Source organism: Panthera pardus, unplaced genomic scaffold, assembly GCF_024362965.1.
Source record: "Panthera pardus isolate Hobbes unplaced genomic scaffold, ASM2436296v1 HiC_scaffold_15, whole genome shotgun sequence".
In the NCBI taxonomy this organism is placed as follows: Eukaryota; Metazoa; Chordata; class Mammalia; order Carnivora; family Felidae; genus Panthera; species Panthera pardus.
In genome coordinates, this window is record NW_026526710.1 from 25,787,505 (window position 1) to 25,808,774 (window position 21,270).

Consider the following 21,270-nt stretch of genomic DNA (forward strand, 5'->3'; position numbering starts at 1 on the left):
GAGGTGAAGAAGCTGCAGAAAACAAGTTTGAAATAAGTGGAGGCTGGTTTGTGAGGTTTAAGGAAAGAAGCCATCTTCATAACGTAAAAGTAAAAGGTGAAGGAGCAAGTGCTGATGTGGATGCTGCAGCAATTTATCCAGAAAATCTAGTTAAGATAATTCATGAAGATGGCTATACAAAACAACAGATTTTCAGTATAGATGAAAGGAGAGCCTTTTATTGGATGAAGATGTCATTTTGGACTTTCAGAGCTAGAGAGAAGTCAATGCCTGACTTCAAAACTTCAAAGTTTAGGCTGACTTTCCATGTTAGAACTGATACAGTTGGTGATTTTAAATTGAAGCCAGTGCTCATTTGCCATTCTGAAAATCCTAGGGCCCTTAAGAATTATGCTAAATCTACTCTGCCTGTGCTCTATAAATGGAAAAACAAAGCTGAAATGACAGCACATCTGTTTACAACATGGTTGACTGAATATTTTGAGCCAATATTTTGAGCCCACTACTGCGACCTACTGTTCACGAAAAAAAAAGATTTATTTCAAAATATTACTGCTCATTGACGACGCACCTGGTCATTCAAGAGCTCTGATGGAGATGAACAAGATTAATGTCATTTCTATGCCTGCAAACACACATCCATTCTGCAGCTCATGGATCAAGGAGTAATTTTGACTTTCAAGTCTTCCCACTTAAGAAATACTTTTCAGGGGCTCCTGGGTTGCTCAGTCCATTAAGCGTCTGACTCTTGGTTTCAGCTTAGGTATTGATCTCACGACTCAGTTGAGTTCAAGCCCCACATTGGGCTCTGCACTGATGGTGCAGAGCCTTCTTGAGATTCTCTCTTTTCCCCCTCTCTCGGCATCTCTCTCTCTAAATAAATAAATAAACTTAAAGTATAATAGCATCAAACTTTAAAAAAAATAAAAAAGAAAGAAAGACATTTCAGGTTCAGGCTAGAGTATCCAGTGAGGGAGGGAGGGAGCCATGAGCTCTTTGCTAGAAGACCAAAGACTAGATTGTAGGAAAAGCAAATAGAAGACATGTTTTGAAAATGTGTATTAACGGTATTTCATCAGTTTGTAAGACATGAGTCTGAAATAGCTAGCAGCTTGGTTCTCAAAAAAATCTCTGAACCATGTGCAGCTCCATGGGTAAGTGGGTCAGGACCCCATCATGAGACAGGTGGAAGGGAAAAACCCAGTCACAATATTTTATCTATCAGTATTCTGGCCAGGCCTCAGAGATGTGGCATAGCAGTATGTGAAAAAGAGGTCCCAGATTTATATGGAAAGGAAAGTAGACTAAGATATGACTGAATTGCTGTGATCCCATGATCAAACTTGAACAGATGAGGAGTTGCTTCTTATGGATGAGCAAAGAAAGTGGTTTTTTGAGATGGAATCTATTCCTGGTGAAGATTGTTGGAACAACAGCAAAGGATTTAGAATATTCCATAAGCTTAGTTGATAAGGTATAGATGGGATTTGAGAAAACTGACTTCAATTTGGAAAAAAGTTCTACTGTGGGTAAAATGCTATCATACAGCATTACATGCTACAGAGAAATCAGCTGTGAAAGGAGTTGCTCAACGAGGCAATCTTCTTGGTTGTCTTAAGAAATTGCCACAGCAACCCTGACCTTCAGCAACCATCACCCTGATAAGTCAGCCACCATCAACATTGAGGCAAGACCCTCCAGCAGCAAAAGGGTTAGGCTTGCTGAAAGCTCACATGATGGTTAGCACTTTTATCAATAAAGTATTTTTTAATTGGGGTATGTATATTGTTTTTCTAGACATAATGCTACCGTACACTTACTATACTATACTATAGTGTACAATGTATGTATAATTTTTTAAATACAGGGAAACCAAATAATTCATTTGACTCATTTCATTGTGATATTCACTATTTATTTATTTATTTATTTATTTATTTATTGCAGTAGTCTGGATCTGAACCCACAGAATCGCTGAAGTATGTACTAGATGAAATTAATGGCAAATTAGACATTACAGAATAGAAATTAGTAAACTTGAAGATATAGCTATAGAAACTATCCAAAGTGGAATGCAGAAAAAGAAAAGAGTGAAAATCAATGAACAGAACTTCAGTGAAATATAGGACAATATCAGGTCATATGTATATTTTGAGCCTCCAAAGGGGATGAGACTGGGGAGACTGAAAAACCTTTCGAAGAAATAATAGATGAAAGCTTTCTAAATTTGGTAAGATAATAAACTCACAAACACAAGAGGCTCAATGAACTCCAAGAACAAGAAACAAGAAAACGTCACAAATTTGTTAAAACCAGTGTTAAAGAACATGCACAAACACTCATAAACATTCATGTACCTGAAAAAACACCCACTGCATTGTACTGGGGTTTATTTTCAGATTTGCCATAAATTCCTGATCCTAAATTGAGGAGTTCCAAAAGTTGAATCCTCCTCTAGCTGTCACACAAGCTGGAGTGTCAGGTATCTGGGACTGAGTACTGAGGGGTCACTCAACACATTTCTCCATTTTTCTCCATGTTGGTAGAGCACTCAGGGTCCATCTGGTGTGTATAAGGTAATTGGCAACATCCATTTCTGAAATAGGTTTGTCTAAAGGGGATGAAGAGTAACTACTCCCCTAGTGCCACGGGACAAGTCTGATCTGCTGACAGGGCACTGATGAGCAGTGAGGCATCTGAGTCATTCAGATGAGACTCTCTAGTATCCAAGACATTTTATGTTGACATATCTAGGGGCACTCAATAAACCACTTCCATCTTTCCCTCTGAGTTTGCTGAGCCATAAATTTGACCTATTTGCAGAATAGTGGGAGAGTCCTCACCTGAATGCTCATTCATGTGTCTTAGACACCCATGGGGTCAGTGTGAGGCCTCCTCATGACGCCCTACAAATGTTCGTTCAGGTCACAAACTTCTCTGCTATTGTTTGCCTGCTGCCATGGAGATTTCTTCCCTGATCCAGTGGGATACAAGAGGTCTCACCTGTGAAGACCAGTGGCTCAATGTTTAATGAGAAAGGGGAAGGGAAAAGAGTATCAGGATCCAGCTCTCCAAAAAGCCCCCGGAGAGGTGGTCCAATTAATAAAAGATTGCAAAACACCTCAATCAGTGTAATGGGCTCTCTTGAGAGCTGCTGCTTATCAATAGCAAATGGTCTCATGTTCAAAACAAAATATTTGAATGCTAAAGCTTACACCACCACTGCTGTCTTGGATAAAGCCCAGGTTGAGTGAGATGCCCTAAAAATGGAAGTTGCTGCTCACAAAAGAGGTCACTCGGGACCACCAGGAGCTCATCCTATAAACACCAAAAAGGAAGAAAAGGAGATGAAATGTTTAGGGACAGACAGGAGGCAAAAAATAAAGGGAAGAAAAGGAAAATTTTTACCACTTAGAATAAACCATTCTAAAAGATTTGATTAGAAGGAAGGAGAAGGGCTAAAGAGAATGAAATAATTATTCTAAGACAGGGACCTCTCTCTCCTGGGGAGAGCCTGCTGCCTAGAGACAACCCCTTTTCTTCCTATCAGCTAGAGACAGCCAGAGACAGACAGAACCTGAGGCTTCAGGTGGCTAACATCCTAAAACACACACACACGCACACACACACAAATCCTAAATATGGCAGGGAAGAGCGAATTAAATAAATTATATATAAATACAAATACAATAAAATGATTAAAACAAAGATGTATAATTTGACTCAACTGAAATCTAGAATTTGTATACTAAAATAATTTACACAAAAGATTAAAAGGCACTGATTGTGCCTCTACAACATAAGTTCTAAATTAAATTTAGCATTTGCTACAGCGCACCAGTTGACGTAACCTCACAAACTCAGTCAATCCTGGGGCTCAAATTACACCTGTGAATCCCACAAAATTTAAATTTTGTATCACATATAATCTTAGGAAAGTAGCCAATGCAAAATAGAGAAAAAATAGGTATACCTCACTTAACAGCCTTGCCTAAATTTCCCACATTTATAGAATGGATTACTGCTCCCCTTAAGTTAAAATAGTTAATATGACCCAACATAAAGGAATTGTTTGAGAAAACAAGGCCTTCAAATATTAACATTTAATCCTTGATCCTTAATCATTAATAAAGGGGTGATCATCTCCACCACTTCTCTGTGTGACAGCCCAATTGTGCCTGTTGTTTTTTTTTTCCTTTTGGTTTGTTTTAAATGTTCATTTATTCATTTTGAGAGAGAAAGCATGAGAAGGGGAGGGGCATAGAGACAGGAAGAGAACCCAAGCAGTCTCTGAGCTGTCAGCACAAAGCCCAATGAGGGCTCTCTCTCACAATCATGTGAGATCGTGACCTGTGTGGAAATCAAAAGTTGAAGGCTTAACTGACTGAGCCACCCAGGCACCCTGTGCCTATTGTTAAACACAGAAAAAATAAATTGTGTTTCATGGGACAACTACAACCTGAATGCTGTGGTTCCCAGTTCTTAAAGCCCCATTCCCAATAGCCAATATTATTAAAATTACTGATTCTGTCCAATCAACAACCTATCAATATTTTGCTCTTATGGATTTGGTTAATATATTGTGTTCAATACCTGTTTCAACAGCCTCTTAGCTGCAATTTGTCTTTGTCTCTGAAGGGATACAATACACCTTTCTCTACCCATGGGACACCTTAGTGTCTCCACCACTGCACACAACCTTCGCAGACAAGGTATTCATTGCATGCGCCTTTCTCCAGGAGCACAGGTATGACATTACATTGAGGACTTCCTCCTCCAAGACCATTTGACACACTCATTACAGTTGCACAACTCTAATATTCATTCATTCTTTGGGGTTCTGGTGGCAACACTTCCTCATTTACAAATTTTACTTCAAATTAAAATCAACAGACACTCCTATTAGTGCCCTCAAAACCCTTCACTCTTGAGGCTCTGGCAACTTCTTTTCCAGTCTCCTGGAGTCTCAAGTTCACTTATAATGGCCAAAATTGTCCAAGGGCATTTAATTCAAGAAACTGCCCCTCTTGACCTCATGTTCTACCCTTAAAACTACAAATATCTACATACTGGACTTTCCTGAAAATAGGGACTCTCATAGACCCTGAGCCTGTGACTCTCCATTTTCTGTTGCCCATTGTGCTTTGGGTCATGGAAACAGCACAGCAACTGAGGTCTCCTTAAGATAGGATGGAGCTAAACATGGGCCCTCTGGCATATTCCATGTGCAGGAGGGGGTGATCTTCCCTGTCCTCAGTGTCTTTCTAGAGGAGTCACCCATTCCCCAGACTCCTCAGCTACCTAGGGCATCCCTTGGGATTAACTGAGTGAACAACAATGGGAGTTCATGAACCATACAAGTGACAGTGCTAACCACCAGCAGAATGTGCTACGTTCCCCTCAGCCAGGATGTCCATAATAAGGACAGGACTCCAAAACAACACACTAGACCAAACTTCAGGCAGTCATCTTAGTACCAGATGCCCCAGCCAACAAGTGTCCCCATCTTCACATTTATTATAAACTGCTGGATCATTACCTAAGAGTTGTCCCCTTCAGGGTAAAGAACCCTGGGAATCTCTTACCTCACAGATACACAAAATTATAAATCAAAATGGCATATGTCTTTACATGTACTAAGGCCACAATACTAAGCTTTGCCAGGACACTCCTTATTCCTTTCAGTTACAGACATTACTAATAGTAACCAAGACACACATTTCACTTCTCAAAAACAATGCTGTGCTCTTTGAAAAAGCCTTCACTAGAACTTTCATGTTCCTAATAGGTCCCAGATCATGAGTTAAATTAGGAGACATACTGGTCTTCTTGAACAACTCCTTTGTAAATCCAGTCTGGCAAATGGACCTCTCTATCTTGCCCTGGGTCTTAATCTCTCTTAATTTTAGGCTCTTTCACTGACTCATACCTCACACCAAATTTAAAAACTTTCTCACTGCCCTTTTTTATATTTAAAGAGGGATATATCTTGACTCCATGTATATTAAGACTCAATATATATTAATAGTGTCTACTCCTATATAAAATTTCAATCTTGTCTCCATCCCATAAGAAAACTCATAAAACAAGATGTCCTGTGGTAGCTGGTTCTAGTCAAGGTTAACTGAGCTACTCAAAATTGTTTTCATGGATCCAGGCTCCTTTTGTCTTCTGTTTTTGTGCTTAGGCTTGTTCCCTTATGGTTGCAAGATGGGTATCACATCAGTTTGTTCCAAAATGTCAGAGACAAGGGACAGTCTTATGACTTTTTATCAGGGACTAAACCTTTCTCAGAAACCCCTAAATAGACTCCCCTGTATTTCATCAACCAGCATTGGGTCACATGTCTCTGGTGGACAGAATAACTAATGCCACCTGCCCCCAAAGATGTCTACATCCTCATCTCCAGAACCTGTGGCAAGGTGCTTGGCAGATGTGATTAAGGATCTGGAGGTGGGAAGGTTATCCTTATTATCCAGTGGGCTCTATATAATCACAAAAGTTCTTAAAGAGGAAAGCAGGAGGGTCCACGCTCTTCACACGTTGGAGCTGAAATCTGTTCTTCAGCCTTTGAACAAGTATGGTTCAAGAGACATCTCAAATAACGTGTGAAGTTAGTAACTTCCCTTCCAGTTCATAGTTGTTCTCTGGGATCTATGGAAATAAATGAAAGCCCCCGTCACAAGAATAAGTAGAAGCTATCTACTCAGAACTTGCTGGAGCAAGGGAGTCGGCACCACTACGGGCCTTGGACACACTCATGAGCAGCCAGAGGAAGGAGAAAGTTTAAAAAAAAAGGATAATCCAGTTTGGAAGTTGGTGGTGTTGGGAAGCTGGAGCAGCCTGTTGGAAGCAGGCCAATCATGATTTGTTGGGGGAGCATATTTGGCTTTCTCTGGTTGGTCATAAATGGAGGTGGGAACAAAGATAGGGAAGCTGAGAGTCACTGACCAAGTCCTGGCTGTTCTGAGCCATGGCTGTAGAGGTCATGGCTTAAAGGGCTGGCTACTGCAGAGGGTGTGGGTCAGAGTTCTGTGGTCATCTATGGTCTGCTGTCCATTGTATGTTCAGCCTTTCAGGGTTTACTTCTCACTGTTGCCTCTCATCTCAGCTGCCTATTGTCACAGAATTTTGCATTCCTTAAACTCACAGGAGCCCCCAGATCCTGGCATAAGGATTGTGAGGTGGCCTAGGAGCTGGGCAGTCAGAGTCAGGAGGGAAGGAGGAAAATTGGAACCAATGATTTGTTTGGAGGGTTGTAGCCAGATACTGACAGAAACTGGAAGAATTAAAAACTGGATAATGATTAACAATTTGGACAAGGTGACAGGATCCAATCCAATCTGCAGGTAGGGACCAAAAATGGTTTTTACACTGTATGTGTGAGGTGGGGGGAAAAGGGGCAGAAAGGTGGTCTTCACCAAACAAGGCATAATGTGCATATCCTTCAGTTACCATCATTTATAGAGTTACAATGAATGGAGTTAGGATCTAATAACCTAGAAGAGTGTGCTATATAGACAATGCATAGTTATCCGCTGAACCACAAAATTTTTCTCTGTATCTCCTTGAAAGGGATGTCCCAAAAGTAGTTTTTTGTTGGAAGGAAGACAAGTAAATGGAGTGCAGGATGAGGAGGAAGCGCAGGAAAAGGCTGACACAGGATACAATAAGTTTACATGTCTACATTACTTACTGGGCACCCATAGGGTGTAGAGAAGTCTGGATTATACCCTGCTGGAGAATTGGAAGGAATTCCCAGCTAAGGAACCTCAGCCACTAGAAACCCAAAGAGCAGGGGTTTCCGTCTCTTGCTAATGCTTCTGTTCATTTTAAGTGTGGGGATTCACTGCCAACGTTTATGGATGAAATATAAGGAAATTTAAAGCTTCAGACAATTGCTAACGAAGACCATTTGTTGCATTAATAACACAAAGGTAAATGTTATAGGAAATATCTCCTGTTAGCATGCCAGTTTAGCCCTGGATAATTAAATAAATTGCAACAATCTGTGGTAGGAAATAACTGTTAAAAGTCATTAAAATGTACTTTTATTTTCCTCAATCTCACAAGCAGGAAGAGCAACTTCAGTTTTGTGTGGATTGGTTGTTTTCATAGAGCAGTTGGAGTAAAGGTGAGGCAGAGAAGAATAGGAGTGCTTTCTGTTCTAGCAGTGTTTGCAAAGAACTCTCACAAAAATGACTTTGTTGGTCATCTTCTAGGTTTGATGTCAGAACAATATACAACCTTATCCACTCAAATCTCTGTGGTTAGAGGTATACTTCTAGATTTCCGGAAATTTTACCTTCATATTTTTTTTTTACATTTTCTAGTACACATAATAAACTTCTTATTAACAGGAACCAAGTCTTTTACTTCCAGAGTAATCTAGTCATACAACCAATCACTCACATTGTCCAGGCTGTTGTAAATATTTTAGGTTTTATGGGCCCATATGGTCTGTGCTGCATATTCCTTTAAAAATTTTTAACAGTAGTTTGCAGATCCCTATCTTATCCCAAATACCCCTCTTGCCCCTTTTCAGTTACTCACAGATTTCATCTCCCAGTCCCAAACAAACATTAATCTACTTCCTGCCTCCATAGTAGGGGTCTACAAACTACTATCATGGGCCAGATCTAGCCTGTGGCCTGTTTTTGTAAATAGTTTCTTGGAAACACAAACCGTGCCCATTCATTTACATTACAGTATACCACAGCTTTCTCCCAACAACTGCAGAGCTTCGTTAAAAGAGAGACTGTATGGCTGACAAAGCCTAAAATATTTACTGCATTGCCCTTTACAGAAAATTTTTGCTGACCTCTGTCCATGCACTTGCCTTTTCAAAGGCCATTTCATATGCATGGAATCACACAATATATACTCTTCTGAATCTGACCTCTTTTATTCAGCATACAGTTTTTGAGGTTCATTTATATTGTATCATGTATAAGAAGTTCATTCCTTTTTATTGCTGAATATTCCATTGTAAGGATACACCACATTTCGTTTATCTGTTCACAGTTGATAGATATGTGGATTGCTTCCACATTTGAGCTGCTATGAATAATGCTGTGAACACTGACATACAAGTCTTACGTGTGGACATATGTTTTCATTTCTCTTGGGTAGACCCCTAGGAGTAGACTTTATGGGTCATATGGTAAATTTATGTCTAACATTTTAAGAAAATGTCAAGCTGCTTTCCACGGTGGCTATGCTGTTTTGCATTCTCAGGAGCAACATATGAGGGCTCCCTCTTCACCATGTCCTCCCCAACACTTGTCTGTTCATTTTGGTTATGCCATTCTAGTGGATGGAAAGTGGTACTGTGTTATGGTTTTAAACTGGATTTCCAAATGACTAATGATGATGATTTTTTTCCTGTGCTTTTTAGCCATTTGTATGTCTTCTTTTGTAAACCTCTGTTCAAATATTTTGCCGATTTGTAAACTGGATTTTTTGCCTCATTGAGTTTTAAGAGTTCTTTGTATATTCTGGATACAAGTCATTTGCCACAAATATGATTTGCAAATATTTTTCCCATTCTATAGGCTATTAATTTCTTTAACCAGTGTCTTTTAATGCACAAAATTTTAAATTTTGATAAAGTCCAATTTATCAATCATATTTTAATGGATGAATGAGTTTGGTATCATATCTAAGAAATCTTTGACTAACCCAGGGTCATGAGGACTTTTCCCTATGTTTTCTTCTAAAAGTGTTATAGTTTCAGTTCTTAAATTAGGTCTTGAATCCATTTTGAGTTAATTTTTGCATATGGTGTAAGATAAGGGTCAAAATTGCACCATCACCATTTGTCAAGACTATCCTTTCCCTATATATTGTGGCATCTCTTGAAAATCAATGGACTTAAATATGAGTTTATTTTTGTACTCTACATTCTCTCCCGTTGATCTGTATGTCTATGCTCATGCCACACTGTCTTAATTACTATATATTTATAGCAAATTTTGAAATCAAGAAGTGTTAAGTCCTCTCACTCTGTTCTTTTAAAAATTTGCTGCTGGGTCCTTTGCAGTAATATATAAATTTTAGGATCAGTTTGTCAATTTCTGCGAAGAAAGCTTACTGAAATTTCTATGGGGATTGCATTGAATCTATAGACCATTTGGGGGTAAGTTGTGATCCTAACAATATTGAGTATCTCAATATATGAACTTGAAATGCCTCTTTCCTTAGGTCTTTAATTTTTCTCAGCAATATCTTGAAGTTTTTAATGTACAAACCTTAGGGTTTTTGTTTGCTAAACTTATTCCTAAGTATTTTATTTGTGAACTGAATTTTTTCTTAATCCCATTTTTGAATTGTTCATTGATAGTACATAGGAAGACAACCTACTTTTTGTATATTGATCTTGTATCATGTAACTGCTGAACTTACAATTTTTTATGGGTGTGAATATTTTAGAATTTTCTATATATAGTTGTCCGCAAATAAGACTGTTTCACTCATTCTTTTTCAATGTGGGTGTCTTTCACTTCTTTTTCTTGCTTGATTACACTGGTTACAACCTCCAGTATAACATTAAATAGAAGTGGTGAGAGTGAATATCTTTGTCTTATACCTTATTTTATCTGTCTTCATTAAGTATGATGTTAGCTGTTGGTTTTTGCAGATGCCTTTGATCAGGCTGAAGAGGTTCCCTTCTATTCCAGGTTTGTTGAATTTTATCATGAGAGATGTCAGATTTTTATAAAACACTTTGTCTATTGCAGTGATCATGTGGTTCTTCCTTTTATTAATATGGTGAGTGATATTAATTTTATTTTCAGATGTTAAACCACCTTTGCATTACTGGAATAAATCCTACCTAATTGTGGTATATAATCTTTTTTATACGCTGCTGGATTCCGTTGGCTAGTGTTTTGTTGGAGATTTTTGGAATTATATTCATGAGATACTGGTTTTCTTTACTTGTGATGTCTTTTCCTGGCTTTGGTATCAGAGCCTCATAGAAGGAGATGGGAAATACTCCCTCCTTCTCTACTTTGTAGAAGAGTTTATGAAGGATTGGTATTGTTTCTTCCTTAAATATTTTTCACAGAAATCACCAGTAAAGCCATCTGGGCCTGAGTTTCTCTTTGTGGACAGATTTTTAAGTACTTATTCGATTTTTTTTTTTACTATTCAGATTCCCTATTTTTTTAAGTCAGTTTCAGTATTTTGGGTCCTTTTTGTCTGAATACAAATTGTTCCTTAACATAAAATTGTTCGTATTATTCCTTTACAATCCTTTTTTTTTTTTTTTGGATAGTGAGTTCGTCTTTCATTCTTCATTTTGCTAAGTTATCTTTTTTTCATCATCTAGCTAACAGTTTGTCAATTTTGTTGATCTTTTCAAAGAATCAATTTTTTATTTTGATTTTCTCTATTGTTTCTGTCTTCTATTTCTTTTTCATTCTTATTTCCTTCTTTCTTTTTGCTTTGGGTTTAATATGCTTATTCTTCCCCAGTGCCTATGCCCCTCTAGTTTCTTAAGTGGAATCTTAGGTTATTGACTAGAGATCTCCTTTTTATTTTTTCTTTCCCAATATAGGTTTTTATAGCTATACATTTCCCTCTAAGTACTGCTTTCGCTTCATCCCACACATCCTGATGTGTTTTTATTTTCATTTAGCTCAAAATATTTTGATTTCCCTTGTCATTTCTTTTTTGACCCATGGGCTATTTAGAAAGTCCTTTGGTTTAATTCCAAGTATTTGTAGATTTCTCAAATTTCCTTCTGCCTTTGATTTCTAATTCTATTGTGGTAGGAAAAATGTTTTGTATGATTTTAATCCTTTTAATTTTATGGACATTTGTTCCATGGTCTACCCTGAATAATATTTCATTTATGCCTAAAAATAATGTCTATTGTGTTATTAAGTGTTCTATAGATGACATTTATATAATATATGACATTTATATTAATATATATTAATTTATATTAATATAATATATAATAATATAGATGACATTGATAATGTTGTTTAAATCTTTTCTATCTTTATTGATCAGGGCTATCTTTTAAAAGATTGTCACGCTGATATAATCCTCTTGTGGCTTTCCACTGATTTTAGAATATCTAGGTTTCTTTCCACCCTTGCCTATCTCTATGCATTCATCATGTAACACTCTTCACTTTGCTCAACTTAATTAACAAGCTAAAACTACCTTTGTATCCTTTTATTGATATCAAGACCTATTACAAAGACATAATTAAGATAGTGTGGTATTGGTGCATGGATAAATAAGCTGACCTATGGAACAGAACAGAGTTCAGAAACAAACCCACACATGTATGATCACCTTATACATCAAAAAGGTAAAAAAACAGTGGTATAGGGGAAACAAGATGGTTTTTATCAAGAAGTGGTGCTGGGAGAGCTAAAAATCCATAAAGGAAAACTTCTACCTTAAACCCTAGCTCACATTAACAAAAAAATCAGTATGATTCAGATTTAAAAGTAAAAGGTAAAACAAAAAAGATTTTGAAGAAAACATAGGACACATTCATGATCTCAGAATAGACAAATATTTCTTAAGCAAAATATGCCAACTATGAAAGAGAACACTGTATTAAAATTAACAGCTTATTTTCATATGTATTATATGTATATTTCATATAGTCTCACAACATAATACATTCAACAAATGACATGTATCCGAAATTGATATATTTTTGAAAACCACAAGACAATACAAAAGATAGTCCATCGAACAGAAAAGTGGGCAAGAACCTGAACAGATATTTAAAAAGAGGATAATCAAAAGGCAAGAATTATATGAAAAGTGAAATGAAATCTGATTAATAATCAGTGAAAACTAAAGCCACAGTGAGATACCACCACATGCCTGTCAGAATAAAATGACAAAGATTGACACTACCAAGTGTGGGGCAATTGGAACTTTTGAAAACTGTTTGGCAGTATCCAGTAAACTGAATATAATGTACATAATGGGACCCTGTAATTACAATGCTAGGCAGAAATGAGTACCTATGTGTACCAAAATTCATGTACTAGAATATTTGAGGCAGTACTATCAATAATAGTTCCGAACCTGGGAATGAACCAAACATCCATTGGATAAATATGTGGTTTATTTACACAATGGAGTACTATACAGACAGAAGGAACCACATATAAATACATGCAACAGAAATCTTACAAACATAATGTAGAGCAAATAAGCCAGATATAAGAGAATACATACTATTTGATTCCATTTATATGATGTCCAAAAACAGACGAATCTACTCTATGTTCTTAGAAGTCAGATAGTGGTTATGCTTGGGGAGGTAGTACCTGGAAGGGAACATGAGGGGCCATCTGGGTTGGTGGTAACAGTTTGTTGATTTAAGTGATGACTGTATTTGTGTTCCATTTGTGAAAAATCGACTAGTATATGTTACATTTCATTTAAAAATTTTAAAACAAAATGATTTGCCTCTGCTTAATCAACTCAGACTGAAGAAGTGATTCCTTCTCTTGACCTCTCCCTTTGGCTACACTCTCACACTTATGCTACCACCTCCTGCCACTTCCAAATGATGAGGGTGGGAAAAGAACCATCCCCCATTCCCTAACATGCAGACTAAACTAGATTTGCTACAGGGCTGGTTGTTAAAGGAGCAAGTCTACCAAAATATGAAGTCCAAGTTGATCTTTGCCCTCCTGCCTGTTGATTATTCACTTTTTACCCTCCTCCCCTAGGACACTCAAATGCTCTTCTGCTCTCTCTGCCCCAAATCCTCTTACTCAGGATAAATGCTCCTCTCAGGGAACATTTAAATATCAAAGGTTTGAACCAAAAGGTTGGAGCACCAACCAGTTAACATTTCAAGTTGTGGGTAGTGCACGGGTGAGAAGTCATCTGGGTCTTTGTAACACCCCTGGAGATTGGGGTGCAGGCTGGACTTGAGGAATATGGGTGTTCAAATCTTGGCTCTGCCTTGGGCAAATTTGTACCTTCTCTGTGCCTCAGTTTCATTATTAAAATAGGGATTAGTGCTTACTTCAAATCATTATTAGAATCAAAATGAATTAACACATATAAAAGATTTAGAAAAATAACTGACCCAATAAATGTTAGTTGTCAACTTGGCTTTAGCCAAGGTATGCTGTCCCCAAGCATGGCTTGGGATGAATCTAGAGCTGAGGGCTTTGGGGTTAACCCAAAAATCTCCCCAAACTGAGGAGGGCATTCCTTGGGCATCCCACACTTGCTTAGTACTGCAGTGAGGAGCAGGTACCCATGCTTCAGGGCTACATGGGAGCAGAGGAGAAATTGAGAATGTGAAGAGCTGGCTGTCCCCCCAGGCTAGTCACATATATCTATAAATAAATAAGTGTAGGAGCTTCTGCACTGACTGCCTTCAAGGAATCAGGAATGTTGCTCTGTCAGAGGGTGAGAAATGAGGTGTGTAGTTCTGACATAACAGCATCTAGGGAGGTGGTGATTCCATATACCTATGCTTCCTATTTGACTAAAGGGCCAGTAAACACCACAGGCATTTTAGTACAACTTTTATTTAGGGCCCTGGGTTCTGGATCTGGCCTTTACTTTGAAGATGCAGAAGCGTTGGCAGTGACTGGCTCACAATACATACAAAGCCTGAGGTAGACAACAAAAAGTCAGTTTATCACAATGCAAAATAATAATCAGTAGGTAGAATATTCACACTGGCATTTCCTCTTAGGCAGACCTACAGAAGAAGCCAAATCTTCAGTAGGATACTTGAAGATCTACCAAAAAATAACTTAGTTGCAATAAACAGGCCAAAGAACACATCCCCAGAAGAACTAATGAGACTGGAAATCTGGACCTCCAATAGTGGACAATGCTTTTTCTGCATCTCCACTGCTGACCAACATTGCACCCTGTCTCATAGCCCGTCACTTGATATACCTCTGCTCTGATGCCTATCAGTGCTATCATAATTTAAATAGCAATCACATTTCCTCAATTTCCAAGTTTGGGGACCAGGGAGGCTAGGAAACTCTGTACTGGTAATCTACCTTTCAGACTCATCATGCATACTACTTAACAGAAGTCAAATTTCTTTGGGGAGTAACACTGGAACCAGAGGCTTGGTGGGAACTGGAAGAGCAATCATTACCCGCAGATGGCTATAGTGTACAGGTTAGGACCCCTTCGCGTTGGATGCAGCTGGAAATGGTCAGTTTGTCTCCCTGAACACTGTGGCTACACAGTAGCTCTCCTTTAGTGTATTCTAGGCCCAAAGACTTCAACCTGAATATTCTTGTTATGCCAAAATCCAGCCATGTTCCCTGACCAATCCTCCCAATCCTTAGGTTGTGTCCTCTCACAAATGGCTGGTTTGATCATTTCTTTCATCCTTGGAGGACAAATTGGAGTGCCTGTAGTCACTCCCACAACTACTCACACATCACTGACCTGACAGTGAAGAGCCATGTCCTCTTCATAAGTTACAAGTCTTGAATGGAAAATCCCCAAACTTTCAGACTGTGGGTATGTGGGGGTGGGGGGGAGGGGGGGGGCGGTGCTAAGTCCTCCCAGCTTTTACCTTGGTGATGGGAGATGATGGGCAGGATCCACCTTTTCTTAACAGTTATCCCTGAGTCACTGCCCAGACACTTAGCTGCAGCAGGAACGCATCAGGGAATGGGGGGAAGAGCAGAGGCAGCCATGAGACCAACAAAGCTCAGGGGCAAGGGAAACACTAGAACTCTGCATCCTCCTGGTATGGCTCTGCAAGCCTCCTGCACACACAACAGCTTACTTGCTCAGACTGAAGAGATCTGCTCAATACACTCGTGTTTTCTTTGCTCCTTTCTACCCCTTCAGTGAAGGCTCCAGGGACTCCACCTTCCTTTCCTGCTTTGTATCACCACCAAACACTCCATCCTTCAGTGGGATCCTAAAGAGCAGGAGGCTAAAAACGTCTTATTACTTGCTTAGAATTAACTAAGACCATTAAATGAAAATGATGATAGGAAATGATAAAGAAGCTTTACATCCTCTATCGAACTATCAAAACATTTTCTGGTACCTGCCCCAGAATTAAAATGAACCTGGATATGTACACTAAGAGCTCACCATCCCTACCTCCCCAGCACCATTACAAAAACTTTGTTAGTTAATGGCAGCCACCACAGTCAGAAGTACTATTATTTATTTCTCCAAATAACTTATGGCAAACCACCACATAAGGCAAAAAGACTTCATTTTTGTAAACCGGTAACAGTTTGGAGGTTGACAGATTGCACAAGGAACAGAAATTAGGTAACCCGTGTTCTCTTGTTAAAAGGTCTGTTACTCCAACACCATGAATAATCTACATATATAAACAAATTAAGAAACTTTACCTTTTAAACAAGTACTCTGGATAGTTATAGAAAGTAATGTCTTTAGACCTATGCATTAAACAAATGATTTTTAAAAGAATACGCAATAATTGCTCTGCTTTGTTCTCTGTAAGTTTTTCACTACATCTAAACACTGGCAAGTTTTTTAAACAGTGATGTAAAGTAAAGACAACAGTTCACCTAGGTGTCTGTTGGAAGAGGAGTCAAGCAAGAAGCCAGGGCTGAAAATAGTAACAGTTCTGAAACGGCAAATGCAAATTCTGAATGATGATGAGATGCTGGACCCTACTGTGCAAAGTACAACGTTGTAATAGAAGAACCGGTACTGCTTCTCTCTGGGCTGAAGGGGAGTAACAAATCTATACAGCACACAGTGCCAGTATCCTCTCTGACATCAGGGAGAATTAACCTGAAGTCTGCTTGTCCGTTCCCTTTAGTCACATCCTCCTATTGCAGTTTCATACGTAAGTCTGAGGAAAATGTGCAACAGGTTCACATGGGACAGGTTCATTAAATTTTGAGAAAAACAGCTACGGCATTTTTGTTAAATGAAGAAAGGGAAATGTGTCTAAATACATTCTTGATAACAAGAAGCATTAATTGTTATGGAAGGAAATTCTTAAGATAAAGCCCCTAAAGTCCAAAACAATTTTATGCTGGCATCTAAAACGTTCCAACCAGTTCCAGAATTAGATCGTATTAGCAAACAGTTAGTATTTACAGTGAAATGTAATAACTGGCTACAATTCTAGGTAAATAACTTTATGACCATCTACAATTTTGTTTTAAACTTGTAACTTTAGCGATGTATACTGAACATATTCAGTTGTACAGAACACAATCCATTTAATCTTGAAAAACACTATATATCAGAACAGAAATGAGCACACACTCCCGGCAAACCAGTATGCTCCCTCATCAATTCTACAACTACAATAAATTTAATACTATAAACAAACATTAAACAAATCAGAGCACTGTGGAAAGGGTCCAGCAGCTTTAACAAGTCATATTATAATTTTTATGCGCTAATAGAGTAGAGAGGCAAATGGAATTCTTAGAACATTACTTAAAAATAGACTTTTAAAGACAAAGGTCCCAACTCATTCTTATATACACACACAAAAGTTCATCTGTCACAGACAGCAAATGTTGAATTTATACACTGGAGTTTCCGGCAGCATTCTGCACATTTAGACTAATTAAAACAAACAAGCAAACAGGAAGTTGTCAAATCTAGGATGGATCACGCAAATCTGTACAAGACAGGCCACAGCTGTCCTGGGGCTACTGTATATGTGCTCACTGCTGCTTCTCAAATGCAAAGACCAAGTAAATACCTAAAAAGAAAGTAATAGAAATTTGAGTTTGGTTTCTCATATCGTCATGCTAAACAGTACAATTTTAGTCCTGTTCATAATTTGGGGAAAATTCTCAAGCTTCTGAAGGGAAAAATCCCATTATTTCTAAGGGTCCTCAATTATTTTGAGTCATATGTAAGTAGCTATGGGATTACATCTGTCTACCTGAAAACATATATCCACTTACTATAATAGTGACATTACAGCTCTTGAGAAAACCAATTCAACAGTTCTAAACACCTCTAAAAACAGTTTGAGATAAGAAAAATTAAAAGTATAAAACCAAGAAAATTAAAATTAAAAAATCTTATAACTTAATTCTTTCTATCTGGAACGAGATGGGTAGGATAGCTGCACTACCTCGAGGACTTCTGGCAGTGACTCTCTAGGTTTTCTATTCAAAAAAACACTAGTAAGAATTATAAGGAACATACTATAAGGAACATACATGGCGTGCATGTTAAAATTCATCCACCTACCCAATTATTGTGTTGTAGGGCCTGATAAGGAAAGTGAGCCAACAGCTATGTAGCTTTTGCTACATAACTGATAATTAAGATATTGATAACTGATGCTTAGAGATATTTATCTGGCCCAACAGTGATATTCCAGCCCCAAGAATACTCTCCTCTAAATATGGTTTCCTGCTTTGGCACGTGTTTACTCAAAGACACCTAAGTGCATCTACGGTTCCTCATTCTGGATCACAGTGAAGTTCAAATCTGTTATATCTTCTAAGATACCAGTAGATTTTATGGAGAGCAAACATCTAAAAAAAGAAAAATCCTCAAAACATCACAAGGATGCTCAGGGCATACACTAGGACACTCAGCCAGCAAGTCAAGATAGTAGGCCATGTACCTTGGTGTCCTCCCTTCATGAGTTAACTTCTGAACAGGGTACAGATGAATGACTACAGACCATGTAAAAACCTCCTGATCCTCTAGCTTTTTCTCAAGCTGTCCAGGAGTACCACACCAGTCCTTCCAAGTGCTACTTTGGCAATACTATTCTCTGTTTCTTATCTACTAGTTCCTAATTTCTTTTAGGAGAAATGAAATATTGGGGCACCTGGGTGGCTCAGTCAGTTAAGCATCTGACTTCAGCGCAGGTCATCATCTCACGGCTTATGAATTCAAGCCCCACATCGGCTATCAACACAGAGCCCACTTTGGATCCTCTGTCTCCCGCCCTCTGCCCCTCCTCTGCTCATTCTCTCTTTCAAAATAAATAAACTTAGAAAGAAATTAAATACTGCTGGCAACACAGTATAAAGATAGACGGAGAATAGTCAGGGTCATAGCAACACATCAGATTCCTCCAGAAGACAAGGAAGCAAAGCAGTCTAAGATATCTGTAAGTGTATCACAGGACTTAGGAGCAGGCAGTGTTATTTAGCTTGTCCCACACTCCAAGTGATCTGTCTCCAGTCCTACCCACCCCAAACACACTGGTACCTACGGCAGACAATCCAGCAATCCTGACCTTCCCTAAATCTAAGGTCATTTAAAATCACTCAGATGCAGTGTCTGACTTCAGATCGACAATTAATAACTTTCTTTCCTCTCTAAAATGCCTTCTGTGTAGGCATTTCACTTGGAATTTAAAGAAATAAATCCTGAACCACTTATAAAAGCAATTAAGCAACAATTCTCTACTTTATTTTCACATTTAAAGAATCTTCTAGAGGAGCAACAGGTTCTTGTAATAGGAGTTTAATTAGATGAGGAGGAGTTTGAAGTACAGCTTCTACTTATTAGACTGTGACTCCAGCCCACAAATCCTCCAGTTTAGAATAGTGTAATTCATGAAAGACCACACTGATCCTGACATGCTAGAGTTTGGCTGCAATGTGGCCACTGCTCCTTTCCTACTGCTTTTCACATCTCTAACCTATCTCTCCCTCCACTGTCTGGGGGCATCTAATTCTTCATCTGCAAGCTATCACTAAAGTCCACACTGAGGTACAGAAACACAGTTCTAAACTATACCTAGTACCACCATCGCATTTGACCAAAGTTTTCCTTACATCATACTTTAGGACTGGCAGGATGTCTAAGATACCTAAGTCTCCACTTTGGGAAAAGTAATGAAATGTACAGGTTTAGGCACACATTTCTCAGTCTGATGGTCCTATAATCCCATTTCCACTAAGGGCACCAATATTCTGAGACAAACAGGCTCAACATGTTGGCTCTATTTGTATTTCTTCCTTTTCCTCTCTCTCCAATTCAGCAAGTCCTAAGAAAAATCCCTTCACAAAGGCTTCCATGAGGCCATGAGTACAAGTATGAATCAGTTGGGTTAGCTCTGTGACCTCAGGTAAGTTATTTAAGTGCTTTCTTATCTGTGAAAAGGAGATATTAGTGAGACTAGTTTACCCTTAAAGTTGTGAGGATTAAATAAGTTACAACATATGAAAAGGCTCCAGTCATGCTTGAGCACATGTTAAATATTCAATTATACCAACTATTATTACTTCCCAGATTTTACTACTTTTCCTTAGGCTCTCCTACAGCTATTTTCCCTATTATAGAAACTTCAGCACTTAAAACAGTTTGCCTAGCACTGCATTTATTTGTGTCTGTTTCTTTCATTAGATTGTAAACATCTGGGAAGTAGAGACTGCAACTGTTTACTTTGTTTATCCCCCAAAGCCCTTTCACAGAACTTTATGTAAGTTAATACTCAACATTTATCAAATAGATTGTCTCTGATTACCACTTATGCCTTCAACATAATCAACAAATACTTAAATGAACAGTGGGAACTACCTTTTATGTCCTTAGGACAGCTACATTAGGGTATTATCATCTTAACACGGAGGCCCTGGGTGATGCTTTCTCAGCATCCATTTGGTGAAGAACCACGGACTTCACAGATTTGCCAGGCCTCTAACTTCTCTTCCAAATACAGGTATCTCACTTCAGAATGTCTTTGTACCAGGCCCTTCCCAATCACACATCCCTCTAAAATATCCTGCTCATTGCTACTTCACTAAATGTTCTAGTACTTATTAATTATGCCTTTGTAGTCAACATCAGAGTGGCTAGAAACAAAATACATGGAAGTGTTCCATAAGCCAAAATTTCCAAAGAAATCTGAGGTAAAAATAGCAAATACAGATGCCTATGTAGTAACAATTAGGTAATGAAAATGTTTAAGAATGTTAAGGGTGCCTGGGTGGTCAGTCGGTTAAGCGACTGACTCTTGGTTTTAGCTCAGGTCATGATCTCATGGCTTTGCAGGTTGGAGCCCTGCACCAGGCTTTCAGCACACAGCCTGATTGGGATTCTCTCTCTCCTCTTTCTCTGCCCCTTCCTCACTCATGCTGTCTCTCTCATAATAAATAAAATAAACTTTAAAAAAAAAAAAGAATGCTCATGAAAGTTTATGTTAAGGAATGCCCTGCATATATTTTCTCTTGGCACTAAATAGCTGTGCAAGAAAAAGTGAGTTAGACACATACAGGGATTCTGTGTAAACATAAAACACACACACATACTAACGTATATCAAAAAATTCCAAAGTTTTCAAATTTTAACAATCACTCT

General features: G+C 38.4%; 1 protein-coding gene across 1 annotated transcript in view; it reads right to left on the reverse strand.

Moving 5' to 3' along the window:
* Positions 1-13,087: 13,087 nt before the first annotated feature.
* RNMT (RNA guanine-7 methyltransferase) overlaps positions 13,088-21,270 on the reverse strand; it is a 35,545-nt gene continuing 27,362 nt past the window's right edge. Inside the window, exon 11 of the mRNA XM_019433873.2 lies at positions 13,088-17,695. Coding sequence (XP_019289418.1) covers positions 17,658-17,695 — 38 coding nt within the window. The 3' untranslated portion in view covers positions 13,088-17,657. The remainder of the gene's footprint in view (positions 17,696-21,270) is intronic.